Source organism: Taudactylus pleione, unplaced genomic scaffold, assembly GCF_031769625.1.
Source record: "Taudactylus pleione unplaced genomic scaffold, aTauple2 ptg000250l, whole genome shotgun sequence".
In the NCBI taxonomy this organism is placed as follows: domain Eukaryota; kingdom Metazoa; phylum Chordata; class Amphibia; order Anura; family Myobatrachidae; genus Taudactylus; species Taudactylus pleione.
This window is the reverse complement of record NW_028284652.1, coordinates 694,811-716,876: the sequence shown is the minus strand read 5'-3', so window position 1 is coordinate 716,876 and position 22,066 is coordinate 694,811. Positions and strand designations below refer to the sequence as shown.

Below are 22,066 nucleotides of genomic sequence, written 5' to 3'. Positions count from 1 at the left end.
TATTACCGAAGAAATTTCCGGGCCTAATGCGCAGTTCTTTCCATAACAAAAAAGTGGGGCCTACAGTGGGATGATCCGAATTTATCATTTTGGAGCATCACGGGACATTTTGCAAATGAAGATTACTAGAGGAGGATTCAAATTCTACCAACTGTTTCCTCCCCGGACCCCTGGACTAATCCAAAATCCTGTGTAAAACCATAGATTGCGTTTTTCGCCTAAAAAGATGAACATGCTTAAATCTGGGTTTCCGTCCCCCCCCCAAACAAAGTTTCGGATAACTTTGTGCGCCTCTGGCAAAAAACAAGGGGGGAGTTTCAGGGGTATTGCATGGAAGAGGTACATGAGCCTAGGGAGTATGTGCTCATTTTAACTATGTTTATTCTCCCTCACCAAGAAAACTTTTGTGTGAGCCATTGAGTTAATTCCTGCCGTATTTTAGCTAGCATGTGATTTAGGGTCACAGTCGTATTCAGACATTTTGGAAAAGTATTCCTAAATACTTTGATATGGGAGGGATGCCAGAAAAACGGGAAGGATGCAGTCTCCACTGAGGCAGCCACATTCAGAGCAATGGATTTCGTATAGTTAATTTTAAAATTAGTCAATCGACCAAATCGCTCAAATTCAGCCATGAGGTTCGGCAGAGAAGTCACCGGGTTGGTAATAATTGCCAACAAATTGTAAGCAAAAGGGGCCAAGCGTTGATCCCTGGTTCCAACTCAACCCAGCAATGTTGCCTCTAATCGTCCTCGCCAAGGCTTCCATACATAGTACAAAAACCAGAGGCGAAAGAGGACAGCCCTGGCGTGTGGCATTAGTCATTTAATCTCGTCGGATAATGTCCCGTTTACTCTGACTAGTGCCGACTGCACTCGATATAAAGACAGAATATTCTGCAAAATACCTCACCCAGGCCCGACCGTATCAGGACCCACACCATGAAGCCCCAAACCACTTGATCAAAAGCCTACTCGGCATCTGTGGAGAGAAGCATCATTTATTCTGTGCGTAAGCTATCAGATCAATCACTTTAATAGTGTTGTCCCTCGCCTCTCTACCTGGGACAAAACCAACTTGGACAGAGTGGATGACTGAAGCAGAGGCCCAGGACGGTTCACCATGAGTTTGGCATATAGTTTAACATCAACATTTAAAAGAGAGAGAGAGGCCAATAGCTGGCTGGAAGACAAGGGTCCTTACCCTCCTTTGGGATGACAGTGATATGGGCACCAAAAGACTGATCAGAGAAAGGGGACTGCGGAGAGACTGTGTTACACACCCTTAATAAAAGAGGAACAAGTTTGTCCTGAAAGGCTTTAAAGCCATCAAGTCCTGCGCCCTTACCCGTCGGGGATGATTTAAGAGGGTGTAAAAACTCGCCCTCTGTAAAGGGATCTTCCAGAGCTTGTGAAACTGCCTCAGGGAGAATAGGGAATTCAACCTCCTCCTGGAACCTTGCAATTGCAACTGCATGGCTGGCTCAATCAGACTTTACGGGTTGAGATCAAATTATATAACTCCGAATAATAGTTATGGAAGACCCTGGCAATTGCTCTATCTGTAATATGAATAGCACTAGTAGAGTCCTTAATTTTAGACGTATATATGTAATGGACCTCTGGGCCCTGAGAGCCCTTGCTAACATCCTGCCAGGTTTGTTACTCCACCTGTTGTTGTATTTATGGCGACAGCGTTGAAATGTTTGTCGGACCCCATCATTGAGCAAGCTATTTAAAAAGGTCCTAGCATTTTGGAGCTCTTCGTATATGTCAGGAGCAAGAGTATATTTATGAGCCATTTCAAGGACTTTAATTTTTGTCAATAGGGCATTTCTTTTTGTTTCTTAAGAAAAGATCCAAGTTGGGTACACTTGCCCTTAACAACACACTTATGTGCCTTCCCAAATCGTAACCGACGACACTTCCACAGTACCGTTCAATGAGATATATTCATCAATAACCTCTACCAATTGTGCCTGACAAGTTGGGTCCCTAAGGAGCTGTTCGTTGAACTGCCAATACCAATATCGTGGTGGACGGTGACTGAGATGTAAGACGAGGGTAATAGGAGCATGGTCGGAACCAACAATCTGTCCTATGGTCGCATCTAAAAGTAAATCTAAATAGGAATGGTTCACACAAAAAGAATCTATATGAGAATATGAATTATGTGGGGGTGAATAAAATGTAAAATCCCTATCCGCAGGGTGTAGCAGTCTCCAGATGTCAACTAATTGAAAATCCTGCAGAATTGAGCGAAATCTCCTGGCCTCTTTAAATTAAGTCCTAGTAGCCCCAGTGGAAGTGTCTAAGGGGGGTTCAAGTGCCCATTTAAAATCTCCTCCTACAACCAGGACCCCTTCTATATGTGTCTCTATTAATTCCAAAGATTCGCTGAGAAAATGAGATTGACCTTGGTTAGGTAAGTATAAGTTAACAAACATAAATCTTTGATGTGCTATAGTAGCCTTAACCAGTAACCCTCTACCATCCCCATATGGTATCTCTATAACATCTGAAAGTTTAAGGTATTTAGAGAATAATATGTCAACTCCCCGAGCCTTAGCACCAGAGAAGTCATTAAAGTAGCCCTGAGGAAAGTGACGAGAGTAGAGACCTGGAAAGGAACCCTTTTTAAAATGTGTCTCCTGCAAGAACACAACATCAATCCCATCAAAATGTAATGAATGTAATAAACTAGACCTCTTTCCTGGGACATTTAGGTCATTCACATTATTAGAAAACAATGTTAACTTTGCCATAGAAAGGGTATTGCCAGAGACGTCCACAGAGAAACTAACTTCCTAACATTGACTATCAAAATACAATCATAGAGAACAGTCTCCACCTGCGGGAAAAATGGGGGAACAAGGTAGCCTCCCTACAAAAGGGTAGAGAGGGAAACACAGACATGGGAATAATAGTATCAAATTGGGAAGAACAATAAGAAAACATCTCCTCCCACCATGTGTTAATACGAGGTACATGTAACATAGAAAACAAGTACAGACAGAGGGCCTGATTCAGACCCGGTCGCAAACGCTGAGCGCTCGCAACCGGGTCGATGGTGGCCCACAGCGCATGCGCACAACGCAGCCGACTCCATCGTGCGCATGCGCGAGACCCGGGCTAGCGACGGGGGCGAGCTGTCGATGTTCAATGACAGCTCGCCCCGTTTGGTGGGCGGGCCAGGGGGGTGGCTGACCAAACGGAGGCGTTCCCGAGGGAACGCTTGCCGTTTGGGGTCGGCCCCACTGACATCACGGCTCTGTTAGAGCTTCCGGCTCTGTTAGAGCCGAAAGCTCTCTGGGGCTTGCGATGAAGGAGACCCTACCACAAGGGTCTCGTCGCAAGCCCGATGGTCGCGATGGTCTTGGTCCATTTTTGTCCTCAAAATTCTGCACACAATACCCCATAATGACAACGTGTAAAAAAGTTTTTGAGATTTTTCCAAATTTTAAAAAAGTAAGAGATCACATGTACATTAGTATTCACAGGCTTTGCTCAATACTTTGTTGATGCACCTTTGACAGCAATTACAGCCTCAAGTCTTTTTGAATATGATGCCACAAGCTTGGCACATGTATCTTTGGCCAGTTTCGCCCATTCCTCTTTGCAGCACCTCTCAAGCTCCATCAGGTTGGATGGGAAGCGTCGGTGCACAGCCATTTTCAGATCTTTCCAGAGATGTTTGTTTGGTTTCAAGTCTGGCCTCTGGCTGGGCCACTCAAGGACATTCACAGAGTTGTCCTGAAGCCACTCCTTTGATATCTTGGCTGTGTGCTTAAGGTCATTGTCCTGCTGAAAGATGAACAGTCGCCCCAATCTGAGGTCAAGAGCGCTCTGGAGCAAGTTTTCATCCAGGATGTCTCTGTACATTGCTCCATTCATCTTTCCCTCTATCCTGACTAGTCTCCCAGTTCCTACCACTGAAAAACATCCCCACAGCATGATGCTGCCACCACCATGCTTCACTGTAGGGATGGTATTGGCCTGGTGATGAGCAGTGCCTGGCTTCCTCCAAACATCAAGTTATTCCTGCGGCCTCTATTGTCAATGTCGTCCAATCTCTGCTTCATATCAATCATTGAACGAGGCTGACGTGATATAGTATCCCAGAGGTCAGCAAGTTGAGTGTCAGTCTCTTCTTTGTGATCCTCAAGAGCTACCACCCTATCCGCTACTTGAGTGAGATCTGTCTGTAAGGAGGAAATACGGGCTTGTATGGAATCCTGAATCCTCTGCTGCAACCTGAATCCTCTGCTCCATTAGTTGTAGATCCTGCTGAATGTCCTGCCGAGTAGGGAGGGATCGTAGATATGTTAAACTTTCTGTAACTTCCGAACTTCCAGCATGAGAAGAGGACAGCAGAGGAGATTAGTGGGTTTCGGGATTGGATCCCCCTTCCGAACTACCAGATGCCATGGGGAAGCAGTATCTAACGAAACAGGCCCAGGCGTGGGTGCCACAAACAGAGAGTGGAAGGCTTCTGGCGAGGGTGTTTTAACCAGGGTGGCTCTGGGTCTCTTTAAGCGGCCGGTGGTTCGATTCCCGGCAGCGGCAGCCCTACAGCTGAACAGATCCCGGCAGCGGCACTCCGACAGCGCTGGATATCCCGATCGTCCTAAGATAAGTAATCACTAACCTAACCCCCCTAACCCTCCTTATGGGTGCCTAACCCTAATCCCCCTCTGTAAGTGCCTAACCCCACCCTTCCCCACTGCCTACACTTAAGTCCCCCAGGGGGGTGCCTAACCCTAAGTCCCCCCCCCCCCCCCCCCGGTGCGTTAAACCTAAAGGCTGTCCACTCGCGGTGCCTGGCATCCCTTCGATCGGGATGCCGGGCGCCTGTCTCCCGGCGTCGGGAAAATGACAGGCGTCTACATATAGACGCCTGTCATTTAACCCACGCCGGGATAAAGCAGTCGGGAAGCCGGCTGTCGGGATCATGTCAGCCGGTTTCCCGATTGCATCCCCAGTAAGCTCACCATGAAATAGGTCGCCAGATCTCTGGGCTAGGTCAGCTACATAAAACAGGATTGAGAGTCTAGGCGCAAGACCTATAGGTGTCACATTACACGGTCCCCACTAATGGAGTGACATGGTCAAAGCATAGCAGCCAATGACAAGACGTCAATGCTGGGGCCTACACTGGGACGTCAATGCTGGGGCCTACACTGGGTGCCATAGGAGTTAGTACTGAGAGTTCAGGGCATAAAATATAAGTGAAATAGAAAAAATATACAATATATTATATAAGCCGGGGAGCCTTGTTATAAACAGAATCTCAGAGGACTTATAGGGGTAAATTTACTAAGATTGGAGTTCTATTAAGAAGTGATGCTGCCCATAGCAACCAATCAGATTCTACTTCTCACCTACAAGATAATGCCTTCAATCTGATTGGTTGCTATGGGCAACATCACTTCTTAATAGAACTCCCATCTTAGTAAATTTACCCCATAGTGTAGATACATATGACAATTTGAAAAGAACACAGGTTTGTGTAATTAATGAGTTAGTCCACCAGATGGAGCTATAAGACCAGAAGTGACACAGGATCAACTTATAATAGTATGCATAGAGCAATTTATAATTAGAAATTAGAAAGGGTACAACCACTATATATCCACTCAAGGAGGACCCTCAAACAGACCCCTTCAGTTTATTGTGAAGGGTAAAAGGTGGCATGTAGGGCACACAGAGAATTGGCTACAGCAGTCTCCCCAGAGACTCTATGCATTGCGATGCATGCGCAGTACGCACCATCGACCGATCTGCGTACGCGGTTACAATTGTGATCTACAGTGAAGCACGCCCTCTATCCGCTGTAGTAGGAAACAATTTTGTCTCACATTAAAATACTGCAGGTAAAAAAATGGAGGAGGAAAACCCAAGGCACTGCTTGGGAAAATTATAAGCCAAAGTATATACATACACATGTAAGAATACCTTAAATATTCCCAAAATAATGAAACAAATATATAAGGAAAGGAAGTCACAAATATCGCCGCTAGTCCGGATGGAATAGTCACCCGTAAAGAGGTAAAACCACGGAGGGGGAGGAAGGACAGCGGGGTAATTGTTCTATCTACTGATGTTGAAATGTATGGTGATAAAAAAGTTTAAATGGTTAATATATAAGAAAAATAAACCAATAGTGTATAGGTATGGTGGTCTGATCTAGTATAGGCAGATATTATGTAGATAACTATTTAATAAAAACTATATGGGAACAAAAATAGTTAATATCACACAGAATGGTGTGTAGAGTAGGCCTCATTCAGCTTAGGTCGCAAGGCTGCGAACGCACGCACCCGGTCGATGTTTGCGCTGTGCGCATGTGTACACCGCAGTGTGCATGCTCGAACCAGCCAATGCGATCGCGAAAGCGAAATCGGCGGATATGCAGAGAGATGATTGACAGGAAGTGCCGTTTGGGGGGGAGAGGGGTGGTGGAACGCAGGTGTGCCTGAACGTTTGAACGCTGTTACAGAGGCGTGCATAATTAAGCCCCTGCGACGGCATACGCAGCCAGAGGTATAGATGGTGACAGGAAGTTTTGCAGTGAGTAAGTCAGGTCAAGCTCAACCACAGCTCTGCGTATCGGTCCGATGTTTTCACTGACTTGTGGATGTATGTAATGGGAAGTGGGCGGCTTTATAAACTGGCGAGCGTCTTGGTATAGTGCTGCGATAGCGGTGCGATCAAATTAGTTTGCATATTTTTGCAACCAGCGGGTACGTGCGATTGCAGACTTGTGATTCAAGCTGAATGAGGCCCACTGTACACAATAAAACAAGTATTACAATTACATGCTCTAAATCAGGGGTGGTCAGACTTTTGGACTTGGTGATCTTTTAAAACGAAAAACCTGTCATGATCTACCGAGCCCGAAAAAAGGGGGCGTGGTATGAAAAAAAGGGGGTGTGACCTCGCCGCAAGGGACGTGGGGTCTGTCTAGCCGAAATCACACATAGTATCCCCAATTAAAATTACTCCACACAGCAGCACAATCTTATTCACATTGCACCACATAGTAGTGTCCCTTATTCATTTTACGACACACAGTAGCGCCCCTTATACACAATGCCCACAGTAGTGGCCCTTATACAGTGACTACTGTAGTAGTGCCCACTGTAGTAGTGCCCCTTATGCAATGCTCCCAGTAGTAGTGCCCCTTATGCAATAAACCCTGTAGTTGTGCCCATTATGCAATCCGCCCCTGTAAAGGTGCACATTTGGGATAATATGTGGATTGCATTTAATAGAAAAATAAAATAATATTTTTATTCTCAATCTGCTCAAAATGAGTCACATGACAGGTGTATCAGGGAGCGTGTGACAGGACAGCTAACCAGCTCTCGGTTTCTCAGTGTGATGTTGGCGGCTGCCACAGGCGGTGTGATCATTACTGTATTTGCCTGGGAAGTGAGATTGAATTAAGCATACAACTACACCAGGCTTAGGCAAAGTAAGGCTATCAAGTTGGGATATTATAAGAAGTATGTCCTGCAAGCCACAGCCTAAGTTTACATACTGCAGTTCATAGTTATACAAGTATACATGGTTGGTTCTGTCACAGAAGAGTGAGCTGGACAGGAAGCTGGGGGTGTCTTTGGGCAGTAGCACTCGTTGCACACCCCTAGATATAGCCCTGCTTGTAATATAGTTCCACAGGAGCTGGACAAGCACCAGTTTCTTTCCTCTAATGTACTGTATAGTTACTGTGTATGATTCCATTAAGAGTATGTTTTGTTACCTAATAGATGGTGCATCTGTGGAGTTGGATACCTCTTTGAACCTGCTGTCCCTGAAGGGTCAAGGGGAGGAGATGACGTCTTCCCTTTCTCTTGGTGAAGAAGAAGGGTCTTACATCTCAGAAGCTACATGCCAAGTCCAGACAGCAATGGATAGAGAGTCAGCTGGAGATTACCCAGAAGCCTTCAGGCTTTTCCGAAATGCAGTGGATATCTTATTAAAGGGAGTGAAAGGTGACATTTTAATGAGTTCTGGTTCATTATTCTTTGAAAAGATAGACTCGTCCCCCATTAATATTACATTACTCATGTCCCAACAATCTGAGCTTTTTTGTTGTCACTTTTGCTCTAGAGGTAAAGTCTAGATCTAGATTTTACCTGTCACACAGCGAACAGGAACATCCTCCTACTGGCTGATTGCTCCCTATTGTTTCCACTGCTCCCTGCCTTCTCCGTTACAGATAAGGGCCTTCTAGGCAGGACTATTTTTCGGGAAAAATAGGTTCAGGAACTGTGGATGAAGCTACTGGGGGGAGCTATAGAAAAAAAAAAAAAAAATATATATATATATATATATATATATATATATTATATAAAGGAAGGCACTCAAAAGGGACTTTAAAATAAAACTTATCTTATGGAAAATACATTTTGGTCCAGGACATTACATCATAGTTAATGAGAGGTTCAGGAACTGAGCTCCTGCTGAAAAATAGCACTGCTTATAGGTATATATCACTTTACACACTTCATAAAGGTAATTTTTAATTAGTCAAAGGTGACTTATGATAAACAATTCTGCAAACATTTATATACAGTAGAAGTAATGGAACAGTTAAGTGTATGCTTATTGGAAAGTGTATAGCTCGGATTATAGTGTACCATACCCTTATACTGTGTAGTGTATTCTAAGAGACTATGAATGTCAGGAGAGGGTTAATTGATGGAATTTCTGGTTACAGAGAGTATAGTGCAGAGGGACTCCATGTGAGGTCAAATTATTTCTACAATCTCTAACAGAAAGACTTGGCTCAATAGAATATATCAACCCAATGTTCCTTGTATTACTCAGTGTATGTGTCTCCCACCAGGTGACCCTTGCCCGGACAGACGAGATGCTGTGACTCGTAGAACGGCAGAATATCTCCACCACGCGGAAAAAATCTTTCAAGAGCACATAGGTGGGAGCACCGAGTGACCCCCCAAATGAGCACAGAAAAGTTGCTGGATCTGGCATAAAAGGCCTTTTCAATTGTTATTTTAATTCAGAATTGGAAATATAACAAGAGAAATACTGCACACAGTGCTTTATATACCGATATGAGACAAAACGGTTTGTCGCGCCTTCTGTGTATAGGTGGCCCATGAAACCTCCAGTCACGTGCTTCCATTAATGTATGTTTGTTGTATAATCTCAGTAGTTGACACAGCAGAGTTGGGCAAAGTGTTGGACACTGGTGGACATGAGACATTCCTTTCCAGCAGGAGTTCCCAGATTCCTATTTACTAGAACTTTGTTTATTTAACAGTTGTGTCGGAAGTTCGGAACTGGGAGAATCTTTGTTTTATAAGTGAAGTATTCTCAGTGATAAATGCACCATTTGAGTGTGGTAAATGAAGCATTGTGTTTTTTTCCTAATGTTATAGCATTCTGCTGCTTTTTAAGAAACAGATGTTTCATCTGTTGCCTGAATGTGACATTAGATGGACAGGCTTTATCAGCACATCTCTACACAGACACCTACGACTTCATGCTGGATTCTAACCGCTCAATTACCTATGTAATAAGTTTATATGGTCAGTGTGCTGTAAGATCCGTTTCCGTTACCTGAAAAGCTTTCATGCTGGTCTCAGGCTGCAGAGTATTAAATATGGCAAAGATGAAGTTCAGGCCTAACATACCGCCCTCAGCATACCCCTAACGTCGCCCTTCCCTATACACCTAGCGGCTGTCCCTGCTCTTCTCATAAAGTGACGGCACTTTGTAGTGACCCATATCCATGTGTTCTGCCTCTTGCGGGCACTTTATAAGACCTTCCATGACTGAGCTATCTTGTTTCTCTTTATCGTTACTTCTGCTGTCAGTCATTGTGCTCCATATACAGTGACTGCCGGAGGTGGCGCTTCAAGGTGACCTCTGCATGAGGCTGGTGTGCGGCCAAGAAATGTCTAGTACTGGCCCTGAAGGAAAGTTCTCTTCACTCATCCACAGAAAAGAATAACAATTGTCTTCTCTTTCTTTCTGTATTTGTTTTTTTAGGGTTCATAGCTGTAAATTCTATTCAGTTGAACAGATCAAAACTGCATGAAAAGTGTTAGCTTTTTCCGAATGAGTTTTCTGCCACATCCCTCCTGCGGATATTTGTTTTGAAAGGTTAAATGATATTAATGTAAAGCAGAGACAAATACTCTGTGCGCTTCAGCAGCTGAATGTAGATGTTGAAATGATGGCGCACAGGCTTACTGGCTAACGCTGCGGTTAGGTGCCATAGCAAGCAAGCAGACTATTGTTTTCATTGTCAGACTTGTTCTACATCAGCGATTTCAATCACTTTCCACCTGGGTACCCCCTGACAGCCCATTTGCATTATTTGTGCTCCCAACATTTGCAAAGCATTACGTATTTAATCAATAGAATTGCTATTAGATAAAAAGTTTAGGCACTGATATATAATTATGCTATAAACCAGATTTAAAAAAAAAAAAATTATGCAACAATAGAATGAGTTGTACGTATATATTTCTCACATATCGTAAGGTATGAAAAAATGTAAATTGACAAAACTATAGTCCACATTTGCTTTGTTTTTCATTTTGCTATCAGGGTTCTACTCTGATGGGGATAAAGGTCCCTAGGACACTGCTTTCCCTGTGTGTCTAATTATCACCTGAATTTCCCCCTGCACCTCCTATTATTGCAAATCGTTTTTCAAGTACCTGACATCACAGCGTGTACACCTGGGGAAACATGTCCTAGATTGGGAACCACTGACCTACCGTACAAAGATAAAAAGAAAAAAACATTCTGAAATAGTTGCTATGGACTAGGGCAAATTTGTACCCAAATTAATGCTAGCAAATAACCCTCATTGACTATTAACATTCAGTGGCGAATGTATGCGCCTTAATATTACGTAGCTACTGCCAGCATGGTCACATCCTGAACACTGAGGGTCAGTTACTTAATGTTACATATCTGCATTAAAGCCATAGCACTCACTCAGCAATGAGCCTTTATTTGTCTCGTTTAGGTTGGATAATGAAAGCAAAGGTCTTACTGGTCTCGGTGACTTTAGTGCAGACTTGCCGTTTTTGATTGTTTGCAAATAACCCTCATTATCAGCCATTTATATTTTATAGGAACTTGACTTGAGCTTCCAAATTCACTGCATAGTATTGCTTTTTTACATTTAAACACCTAATGATTAGGAGTCAGTATAGGTGCATTTTACAATACGTATAGCTTTAATGGTTACAGTGTCCCAACCCTGGATTGCCCAAAGAGGTCTGAAAACTTAAAGGCACGGTTGTTTTTGTTCCGTTTTCTTCCTTTTTATGGCCAACAAGGTGACGCTGTTGCTATTGCTGCCCATGGAATGCTTATATCAATGATTTATAGAGCAACCACAACTTTCATTCCTTAAAAAAAAAACAATAGCCTGTCCTAGGATGAGAGTGTTGTGAAGTACTATACGTTTCTGCCCTCGACACAGAAGCCCCTATTGCCACCTAGTCGCATTGCTGTCACCAACATCAAGCACCAATTGTAGTAGGGAGAGAGTTTAGAAAATGTGAGTTTAGCAGTAAACTCTCACATTGTTACATTGGTCGAGATGAATTTTCATAGTGGGAAAACACCTGGATGAGAGTTTAAATCTTGAGAGTTTTGTTGAGTCTGAAAAACATGAAAGTTTGCCTGTTCTCAGCCTCTATTACATTGGGAGAGTTTGCATGTTCTCAGCCTCTATTACATTGGAAGAGTTTGCATGTTCTCAGCCTCTATTACATTGGAAGAGTTTGCATGTTCTCAGCCTCTATTACATTGGAAGAGTTTGCATGTTCTCAGCCTCTATTACATTGGAAGAGTTTGCATGTTCTCAGCCTCTATAACATTGGGAGAGTTTACATGTTCTCAGCCTCTATTACATTGGGAGAGTTTGCATATTCTCAGCTTCTATGACATTGGGAGAGTTTGCATATTCTCAGCCTCTATGACATTGGGCGAGTTTGCATATTCTCAGCCTCTATGACATTGGGAGAGTTTAATAAGTGTGAGAGCTTACTGCTAACATTTTCTAAACTCTCACCCTATCACATTTGGCCCTAAAGGTTTTAGAGCTGGTAACATGTTCAAAATGATCCAAGCACACTGGTCTGGAGAATGCATGTGGGGAAGGTCCTATGTGTGGATACATTATTTGCCTCCTGAACTTTAATTAGATTGCATACTTCCATATTAATATGTGTTATGATTGTTCAGCACAACAGCCTAATGACCAGATTTATAGGTATCTTAGCTGTAAATGGTGATTCTTATAGGAAGAATTAACTTCATTAGGGGCTGGCTGAGTGTGTACTGCCTTTCCAGCTTCCTCTGCCTTCTTGGGTAAACTGATTTGCTCACTGCATTGCATTTGATTGGTCTTTATAATCTGTAACTTCTGCAAATTGGTTAAAAAAGACACAATTGGCCAATGCGCCCAGCACTTGTCTAGTCTGCATGAATTGGAGACATTTTCAGGATTGTCACCAGATCTAAGTTTTTAGCTAAATGATCTATTTATTTTTTAGCTATAAATACCTCTATTTAAATAGTCTCTCTCTGGCTGTATTAGCTGAAGGGATGTACAGTTACTACACTTTTGTAATTTGGCTCTATAAGCATGTTCGTTCCATTTGTTCCCATGCAAGATCATGTACATAGACCACTCCTCCTTGTTATCATGTATTCTCTGTAATAAAATCCATGGAGCTCACACGCATGACTTATCAGGATCCCAGAATTACTGTACTCCCACCTTTAAACCAATATGCTCAACCAGCATATATGAACCTTCATTTCATCTTTCTCTCATGATCTTCACGGGTTGGGTATGCCATCCTGCCAGAATGCCGGGGAAATGCAGGCGAATTTGGGTATTTCTACTTCAGGGTCCATAGGGGGTCCACAGGGTTGACCTTGGGGTATAGCTTGGATCTGGATCCACGGGCACCATACAGTTAAAGCTTTAGCTCCCAGGATGCACTTGGGTCCTCCTCTATACCCCGCCCCCGAGCCACAGGCACCTCAGTTTCAGTTTGGTGCCGGCCGAAGTCGGTTGCACTGTGTAGTGGGGCTGCAGGAGCAGCCCCTAGGCTTTATTTTTACAGAAGAAAAGTTTTTTATTTTTTCTCTTTTACACTTAATGCGGCAGCATAGGACTGTCCTTCTGGACGTCCACGCTGCCGCTCCAACACCCCGCTGGCGCTGCGACGCCAGTACTGCTCTGGGGATCGCAGCGGGACCCCGGAGTTAGTTCTAGCATGGCTCCGGGATCTCCCTCTGACTGCTGCCGGACTCTACGGGGCTAGTAGCGGCGGCAGGCTCCCCCTCATGCAGGCATACCCCGCGCTCCGCTGGACCACCAGGGTATAAGTTCCGGAGGGGAACCGGCATCCCTGGGGTTAAATACTAGCCAGGGGAGGCAGCCTTCCCTGGTTTAGCGGCTCCTCCCCTCAGCTCAGCGCGCCTTTTCTCATGTGTACTGGCGTCGCTGAGCTGCTCCTCTGCTGGCCACTCCTCCTCAGAGCTCTCCGGCGGCCGTCTTTAGAAGGCTATAACGCAGGCTCCCAGGCAGGTGCATGGTCGGGTCCCCCTGTGTACCTCTCCCCTACCAAAAGGACAGTGTACACGGCGCTATAACTCCCCCCAGACACTGAATCTGGTTGTTTGAGGGTAGCAATTGGTGCAGTAAGTACAATCTTCCTGCATTGTATGTGACTTTGCTAGTGCTGCTGTCTGTACTTAATTTCTAATTACTGTCAGCTTATATCTATCCCTTTGCTTCTCCTACAGCCCGAAGGTGTGTGGGGGAGGGGCGTTTTTCTATTAACCTCACTCTTATAAATCATGTATTTGTGAGGTCAGTCACATACTGTTGTGTGCTGCACAGTACCATATTTTTGGGCCTGTTTGTGTTGCATGCTGGTGAGTGCGGGGGTGTTAACACCGTATGTCCTCTGCTGATAAGTATTTATTCCATAATTACTGTATCATGTCTGATGAGGAGACTGAGCACTCCGGGGCTCCTGTGTTGCTTTCCTGCAGACGCTGTTCTGCTGGTGTTAATGGGGGGGATTTATCTCAGGATGGTCTTTGCGGTACCTGAGGTTTGCTATCCTAAACCATCACTACCAATTTCTGGAGTTGCCTTTCGGTCTTTCCACGGCTCCGAGGGTTTTCACCAAGGTGATGGCAGTCATGGCTGCCCACCTTCGGGGTCAGGGTATACGGCTGCTGCCGTACCTGGACAATCGGCTGCTGCTGGCGAGCTCCCTGGAGATGCTTCTTCATCATCTCCACCTGACAATTGCTTGTCTTCAAGCACACGGGTGGTTAATAAATTGGAAGAAGTCGTCTCTGATCCCATCTCAACGGATGGTCCATCTGGGAGCACTTCTGGACTCCAGTCAACAAAGGATTTTCTTGACTCTGGAAAAGGTATCCTTCCTACAACTGAGGATACACGGTTGCCTGAGCAGTCGCAGGGTGTCAGTACATTCGGCAATGAGAGTCCTGGGGTCCATGGTGTCGGCATTCGACATGGTGGAGTTCGCCCAGTTCCATTCCAGACCCCTGCAGGGGCAGATTCTTGTGGAATGGAACGGGTTGTCCCGCCGGATCCGATCCCAGATGCTGGTATTGTCCCCGGAAGTGCGCCGGTCCTTGGCGTAGTGGCTGCAGTCAGCTCATCTCAGCCAGGGTTGCCCCTTTTGGATTCCGGACTGGGTTCTGCTCACGACAGATGCCAGTCTCCGGGGTTGAGGGGCAGTGACCGGCTCGTTGTCTCTTCAGGGCCGTTGGTCGGCGGAGGCGGCCGTCCTTCCCATAAACATTCTAGAGCTATGGGCAGTGTCCCGTGCTCTTCTGGCGTCAGGCACCGTTCTTCTCGGAAGAGCAGTTCAGGTGCAATCAGACAACGCCACCACGGTGGCATACATAAATCACCAGGGAGGAACTCGCAGTCGAGCTGCGATGTCGGAAGTGTCCCAAATCCTGACTTGGGTGGAGTGCCACCTTCCAGCAATATCGGCAGTCTTCGTCCCGGGAGTCCTCATTTGGGAGGCAGACTTCCTCAGCCGTCACGACGTGCATCCCGGGGAATGGTCGCTTCACCCAGAGGTGTTTCAACTTCTCGTGGACAAGTGGGGACTGCCGGAATTGGACCTGATGGCCTCTCGTCACAATTACAAGTTGCCCATATACGGCTCAAGGACAAGGGATGCAGGCGCCAGCCTAGTGGATGTGTTGTCAGTGAAATGGTCGTTTCACCTAGCGTATCTGTTTCCTCCAATCTCCCTGCTCCCTCGGGTACTCAGAAAGATCAAACGGGACGGAGGCACGTTTCTGTTGGTGGCTCCAGCGTGGCCCAGACGTCCTTGGTACTCCGATCTCAGGGGCCTGTCTGTAGACGCTCCGTACCTTCTGCCTCAACGTCGGGATCTGCTGTCTCAGGGTCCCTGCCTTTACCCGGATCTGGGTCGACTGTCTTTGACGGTGTGGCTTTTGAGACAGCCGTCTTAAGGTCCCGGGGCTTTTCCAGCTCTGTCAACAGTACTATGCTTAGGGCACGTAAACCTGCCTCTGCACGGATTTACCACAGAGTGTGGCACACTTACTTTCAGTGGTGCGAGTCTAGAAGCTATGACCCTCAGGTGTTCAGAGTTTCTAGGATTTTGGCATTTCTGCAGTCAGGTCTTGACCTGGGCTTACGGCTTGATTCCCTAAAAGTTCATGTATCGGCCCTGTCAGTGTGGTTCCAGCGAAGGATTGCCACAGTGCCTGACGTTCACATCTTGTTCCAAGGTGTGCTGTGGATCCAGCCTCCCTTTGTGCCTCCAGTGGCTCCGTGGGACTTGGCGGTGGTTCTTCGGGTCCTGCAGGGACCTCCTTTTGACCCTCTTGAGTCGGTTGACCTCAAGTGGTTAACACTTAAGACTGTGTTTCTCCTGGCTCTTGCTTCGGCCAGGAGGGTATCCGAGTTGGGGGCACTTTCCTGTAGCCCCCCCTTCCTGATTTTTCATCAGGACGGGCTGTGCTTCGCACCCGTCCTGAGTTTTTGCCTAAAAGTGGTTTCTAGGTTCCACATAAATCAGGAACTTGTAGTGCCAGCTTTTCAGGCTCCGGGTCTTACGGCTGGCGAGGCTTCGCTGGACGTAGTCCGGGCTCTCAGAATTTATGTTGAACGGACGGCCTCTGTTAGGAAGTCCGATTCGTTGTTCATCCTCTTTGGTTTCCATAAGAGGGGTTGGCCTGCCAACAAACAAACTTTAGCCCGTTGGCTTTGTTCTGTTATTAGGGAGGCTTATATACAGGAACGTTTGCCTGTTCCAGCCTCGGTTAAGGCTCATTCCGCTCGGTCTGTAGGCCCTTCTTGGGCTGCTAGACGTGGTGCCTCCGCTGTTCAGCTGTGCAAGGCAACCACTTGGTCTTCAATTCAGACATTTTTGAGGTTTTATGCGTTTGACACCTTTGCCTCTCAGGATGCATCCTTCGGGCGCAGGATTCTCCTTTCTGCTCAGGAGCGTCCCCGCCCTTAGTTGAACTGTTTTGGGACATCCCCAAGGTCAACCGTGTGGACCCCCTATGGACCCTGAAGTAGAAAACAAGAGATATGGTAAGAACTTACCTTTGTTATCTCTGTTTCTACGAAGTCCATAGGGTCCACAGGGCGCCCGCCCTGACGCTCCTGGCTTCAAATGGGCTGTGGTACTGGTCACCGGTGTTTCCGTCTCCCATTTCTGTGAGTATGGTTTCTTGTGTGTTCCAGTCTTCCTTCTCTCTGTTTAGTCTTCTTCGGCCTAGGCTACTTACCAACTGAGGTGCCTGTGGCCCGGGGGCGGGGTATAGAGGAGGACCCAAGTGCATCCTGGGAGCTAAAGCTTTAACTGTATGGTGCCCGTGGATCCAGATCCAAGCTATACCCCAAGGTCAACCCTGTGGACCCTATGGACTTCGTAGGTAAGTTCTTACCATATCTCTTGTTTTTCACACTCTTATCCTAACCCACCCCTTTCGCAGCCTAACCATAACCCACCCCTCTCACAGCCTAATTCTCCCTTCCTGCAGCCTAACCCTCTCTTCCCGCAGCCTAACCCTAAACTTACCCCTTTTGCAGCCTAATTCTCCCTTCCTTCAGCCTAACCCTAACCCTGAAGCTTAGTGTTAGAAGTTGTCTGCATTCTGACCTATCAGGATCCCGTCGCTGGTATTGTGAGCATGGGGATTCTGACTATCTGGATGCCAACTACATCCCGATCTTCACATGCCATGAAATATTCATACCCCTCTCATGACTCTACTGTGATTTTGTTTTGTAACCATGCCCTCATATTCTGGATCAGGAAGCGTTCTGTTACTACTCCTTCACCATGAATGTTTCGGGAATGAAAAATATTTTTTTTATATATGTAATATATTTCATTTATATTAAAGTGACAACATATTCCTTGGTGCTGTACAAATGGAAGGAAACAAGAACACAGAAGCACAGAGTTGAATAATGGAAAAAAAAAAGTCTAGACATTGATGGGATCACTGCAGTCACAGTAGACTGTGGCAAACATGTAGGGACTCTCAGTATGGGTCCAGCTCTTCTGCTCATTCACGATCTACTCAACACGTTCTCATTTTATCTTCGTTCACTTGCTTGCACAGTTTTGTGACACTAATAGGACTGATTATGTGGATTATTACCATGACCATAGATTAGAGTAACTGTCACTTACATATTAAATACATTGTTTGAACAAATAGCATATACATTAACATGATACTGTACATTTATTGTTTAAGACAGCTGTATGGCTTGTTATACTTATAGTCAGTAATAGCGGTCTTTTCCGTAGGTGTAAATATTCAGGAATACCACTGCATGTGTGAACATCACATTGTATGGCTAGATGTGCTTACTGCCTTCTGGGAACATTATTATGTCAAACTGGATAGCTTAGAGCTATTGTTCTTGATGGTCTCCCACACAAAGTTGCAAGAACTAAAATACAGGACGGGACAGAGGTTTGTTAATTACATTTTCAAGATATAAAATATCTGTCATCTCTGTAATTCATTTGGAGTTCTCCATCAAATCTGGCCTGCTACCTGCTCTATAAAAGAAATATACAAAAATCAGCATGACTTTATTTGTAGGCATGTATTATATAGAGGCCGCAGTATGCAGAGTAGAGGCTGCATTGTCCACAGCAGTGGCAGCCACAGTGATATGATGGTGCACCAAATCCCAGTCTGCTTTCAGTTGCGTGGAGTTTGCTTTTTCATAGGCATCTGCAAGGCCTGGAAATGTGACCACCGGAGACGTTCGAGATGCCCAGATCACATGACTGCAGGAAAGAATGAGAGTCACATGTTATCTGCCTGTCTTAGATGGATTGAAATCTTCATAATATATCAAATTATATGTAAAATACCTTACTAATTTATCTCTCTGTACACAAAACTCTGCATAGGTCATAATTACGCCTACACAACCACAATGCTCCCTCACTCTAATGAGCCTATATACGAGCGTCCATTTGCACTCATTCAGCTCTATATCGCCCATAATGGAGTTGCAGACGCCGGCTCCGACACATGCGCAGTTACTAGAATCTTCAGTACTGTCTGCAAAGCGGACTTGCGTGCAGCGCTGAATCAGCCCCATACTGTCGGTGGTATTTGTCCACAAGCCCTAGCAGTACCCCTTTCCCCTTGTACCAACACGCCTGGGGAGACAGGGCAGCAGACTAGGAGTGTGGCACATGGATGATATGACATAGCCATGCATCACACTCCTAGCTAGCAGCTGCCCGATTCACTGCTGCCAAATGCTTCAGCAACTGTGGCCCCAAGTGATGGTGCTGCTGGGACAACACTTGAAGGGCACTAATTTAGTGTTTTAGGCAACCACATAGGTTTCCCTAATGATAGCGCCATGTAAGGTGGAAATTATGTCACTCATCTAATAATCTGTGTACATGAAAATGATAAAATACAGTTTATCTGATACAATCCAGTTTTTTTGAGACTATAACAAATAATCTTTAATTAATAAAAATATTTATGTACACAGATATGACACGTACTGTACCTGAGGACGTGGATTTGCATGGCAATCACTAGGCCTTATATAGCCTTTATTGGAAGCAGCCACGATAGCAATAGGCAACATTTTTAAAGAAAACAGAAAAGAAATGTCCGCGCTCAGTGTTACCCATATTGTACATGGTACCAGCTGCATGGCAGTATTAATGTCATATACTGTATGTTACACTTCTTTTTTTATATCAAAAGTTTGAGTAGTTATCGTGGCTGCATCCAGTCAAGGCTATATAAGACCTAGTGATTGTCATGCAAATCCACATCATCAGGTACATGTGATTTCTGTGTACATAACAAAATATATATTAAAAACATTGGGGCAGATGTATGAAGCTCTGGGAAGTGATAAAGTGGAGAGTGATAAACGACCAACCAATCAGCTCCCAACTGTCATTTTTAAAACACAGCCTGTAACATGACAGCTAGGAGCTGATTGGTTGGTCGTTTATCACTCTGCACTTTATCACTTTCCAGAGCTTCATACATCTGCCCCAATATTTCATATAGTCCTCAAAAAACCACTCAACATCAACAGGCCTAGTTGGGTGAGGCTCACAAGCCAGTCTTCCTATAGGTGTTACCCAGTGAGTGCATATACTGCAATGTATTGGTGTGTTAGGCATATATGCTACTGTAGGTACTTGCAGAGATTTGGGATCCCTTGAAGACAGGCTGCAAGTTTAAATGTTTTACTCACTATATGAACAAAATCCCCATGCTAGTATAGATACACACAGATTTGCAGTATATTGTTAGCGCTGATATTGTCTTTCTATAATACATAGAAGTATAGTTGCTGATCACTGTTATTTTGAAGGAGCACAATGGTGAGGGGCATGCCAGTGTGTCATATAAAGAAAAAACAGCTGGAAGGAAAACATGAAGGAGAGAGTGATCCCGAAAACATGGCAGAGAAGGAAGGATTGTGCAGGGGGAGAGCTCGCTGAACTCAGTTGTTGTTGCTGAAATGCTACTTGGTTCTCCTCTGCTGGCAGGGATACAACGTGAGCAGAACACAGTTATAGGTCAGTGTAGTACAGAAGCCCCCTACAGCCTGCACTCTGTCCCTCCGTTCTACACACATCTGAAGTACAATTGTTGGTGCTGATTCTACCCTAATATACAGAGGAACATTGGGCCTGATTCAGAGCCGCTCGTAAGCGGCCGCTCGTTCGTTCCGAGCGATGTTTGCACAACTGCGCATGCGTACGGATCGTAATATGCATGCGCGAACCAGTCAGTGCAGCCGAAAATCGTTTGTTCGCTAAATAGCGAATGCCTGCTATTTTGAGTGACAGGAGGAGGCGTATGTGGGTGGTAATGGGAAGGTGCTTGAAAACGGGGAGTGGAGATCAGAACGCAGGCGTGCTTAAAGGTCAGAACGGGCGTTTTATGGGTGTGCATAATTAATACAGCAGCGTCATTGATCACGTCACTGGGTTATTTTCTAGTCAGAACTGCTCGCAAGATTGCGGTAGGAAAAACCAACCACAAGAATAGCGAGCAGTTCATACGCTGGTCGATGTACTCGATTAATCAAATAGCGGACATGACGTAGGATGCGAGCGGCCAGGGGGCGTAGTTTTAAAAAAAACGACCGCATGTTTTGTACGCTCGTTCAGACCTAGAGGCGTGAACAGACCACAAAGAGCGAACGGTTCATTTGAATAGCCACCCCTTTTTTCTGAACGAGCGAGTGCAAATAGCGTCCGGCTCTGAATCAGGCCCAGTGTTTTCTTGTCACAAGTTAGAACTCGCTATTACACTATTTTGGATGGATTGGCCTAATAATATAGTTCATTCAGCTCTCGGCCCCTGTGCTTTATTATAGTGTGTATTTATATCCACTATATTGTTGTATATATGGGAGATATAACATATTTGATCCTGAAAATCAGGATTAATCGATTTTATATCACCTGAAGGACATTTACCTGTAATAACGTTTATTTGGGAATGCATAATGATTAATGAAGGCTCGCTCCAGCAGCATTAACTGGTCATTGATCATCCGAATTTTAAGAGGCCTGGAGAAAAACATATATATCATTAATAACAGGAACTCACAGTACACCCATACGATTAAATCATTAATTGACATCAAAAGACATTAACTTAACCAACGTCCCATTTTACTGAAGTTCACATCTGTATGTGTGGTCCTTTCTGACAACTGTAGCCAATCTTGGCCATTAAGCTCTATACCTGAAAACATTGTTATTGCCCAGACATGGATTTTGGGCCTGATTCAGAGAAGGACGCTGATGTGATCCCAGCTGCGATTTTGCACTCAACGCAGCAGTGAAAATATGATAATGTCTGCAGAGACCACCCGAGCATAAGGACGCTCACTGCTGCCTTCTTACCTGCATGTGGCGACGCATAAAATGGGTAAATATTGGTAACATTGCCGCACATCAGCGGCCATCTTGGCCTTGGGACAGCTCTGACCTGCCGCAGACGTAGAGCTGCGTATGCACTCGCAGTGGCTAATTTATGCACACCCATGCAACGGCATTTAAACGGACAGATGCCTGCATTTCTCAGACCACCCCCGTCACCACCCCCAAGCGCTGACAACTTGTCACTCACTCTGCGATGGATTCCTATGTGCGTCCGTGATCGCAGTGTGGCTTATACGCATGTGCAATGGCAGACAATCGCTCGATCGCAAACAATCGCTGGATGTGTTTAATCGCCATTACATCTGTCTCTGAATCATGCCTTTTGTTTGGAGGGGGTATTCCTTAAGTAATGGCGTTATCAGCTTACATACTGGCATTTGGGATACTAGCATTTTGGAGATGATTACAGTATTCAAATAGGATGAAACCCGAAAATCACAGGAATGGAACAAATAGTGTTCCAAAAAACATTGCTACACAGTAAGCATCTAACAAAGCAAATTGGTATGGCCAAACTCGGAACAATGATTTGTACAGCCATGG

The 22,066-nt window shown here is 45.1% G+C and overlaps 2 protein-coding genes across 4 annotated transcripts in view; one reads left to right on the top strand and one right to left on the bottom strand.

Annotated features, from left to right (window-relative positions):
• SNX15 (sorting nexin 15) overlaps positions 1–12,907 on the top strand; it is a 35,137-nt gene extending 22,230 nt beyond the window's left edge. For both annotated transcript variants that reach the window (XM_088480013.1, XM_088480012.1), the window contains exons 7-8: positions 7,772–7,996; positions 8,854–12,907. In XM_088480013.1, the coding sequence (XP_088336139.1) occupies positions 7,772–7,996; positions 8,854–8,960 (332 nt within the window). In that variant the 3' untranslated portion in view covers positions 8,961–12,907. The remainder of the gene's footprint in view (positions 1–7,771; positions 7,997–8,853) is intronic.
• Positions 12,908–17,461: 4,554 nt separating this feature from the next.
• Positions 17,462–22,066, bottom strand: part of NAALADL1 (N-acetylated alpha-linked acidic dipeptidase like 1) — a 132,352-nt gene continuing 127,747 nt past the window's right edge. For both annotated transcript variants that reach the window (XM_088480011.1, XM_088480010.1), the window contains 2 exons: positions 21,053–21,145; positions 17,462–18,361 (listed from right to left, as the gene is read on the bottom strand). In XM_088480011.1, coding sequence (XP_088336137.1) covers positions 18,178–18,361; positions 21,053–21,145 — 277 coding nt within the window. In that variant the 3' untranslated portion in view covers positions 17,462–18,177. The remainder of the gene's footprint in view (positions 18,362–21,052; positions 21,146–22,066) is intronic.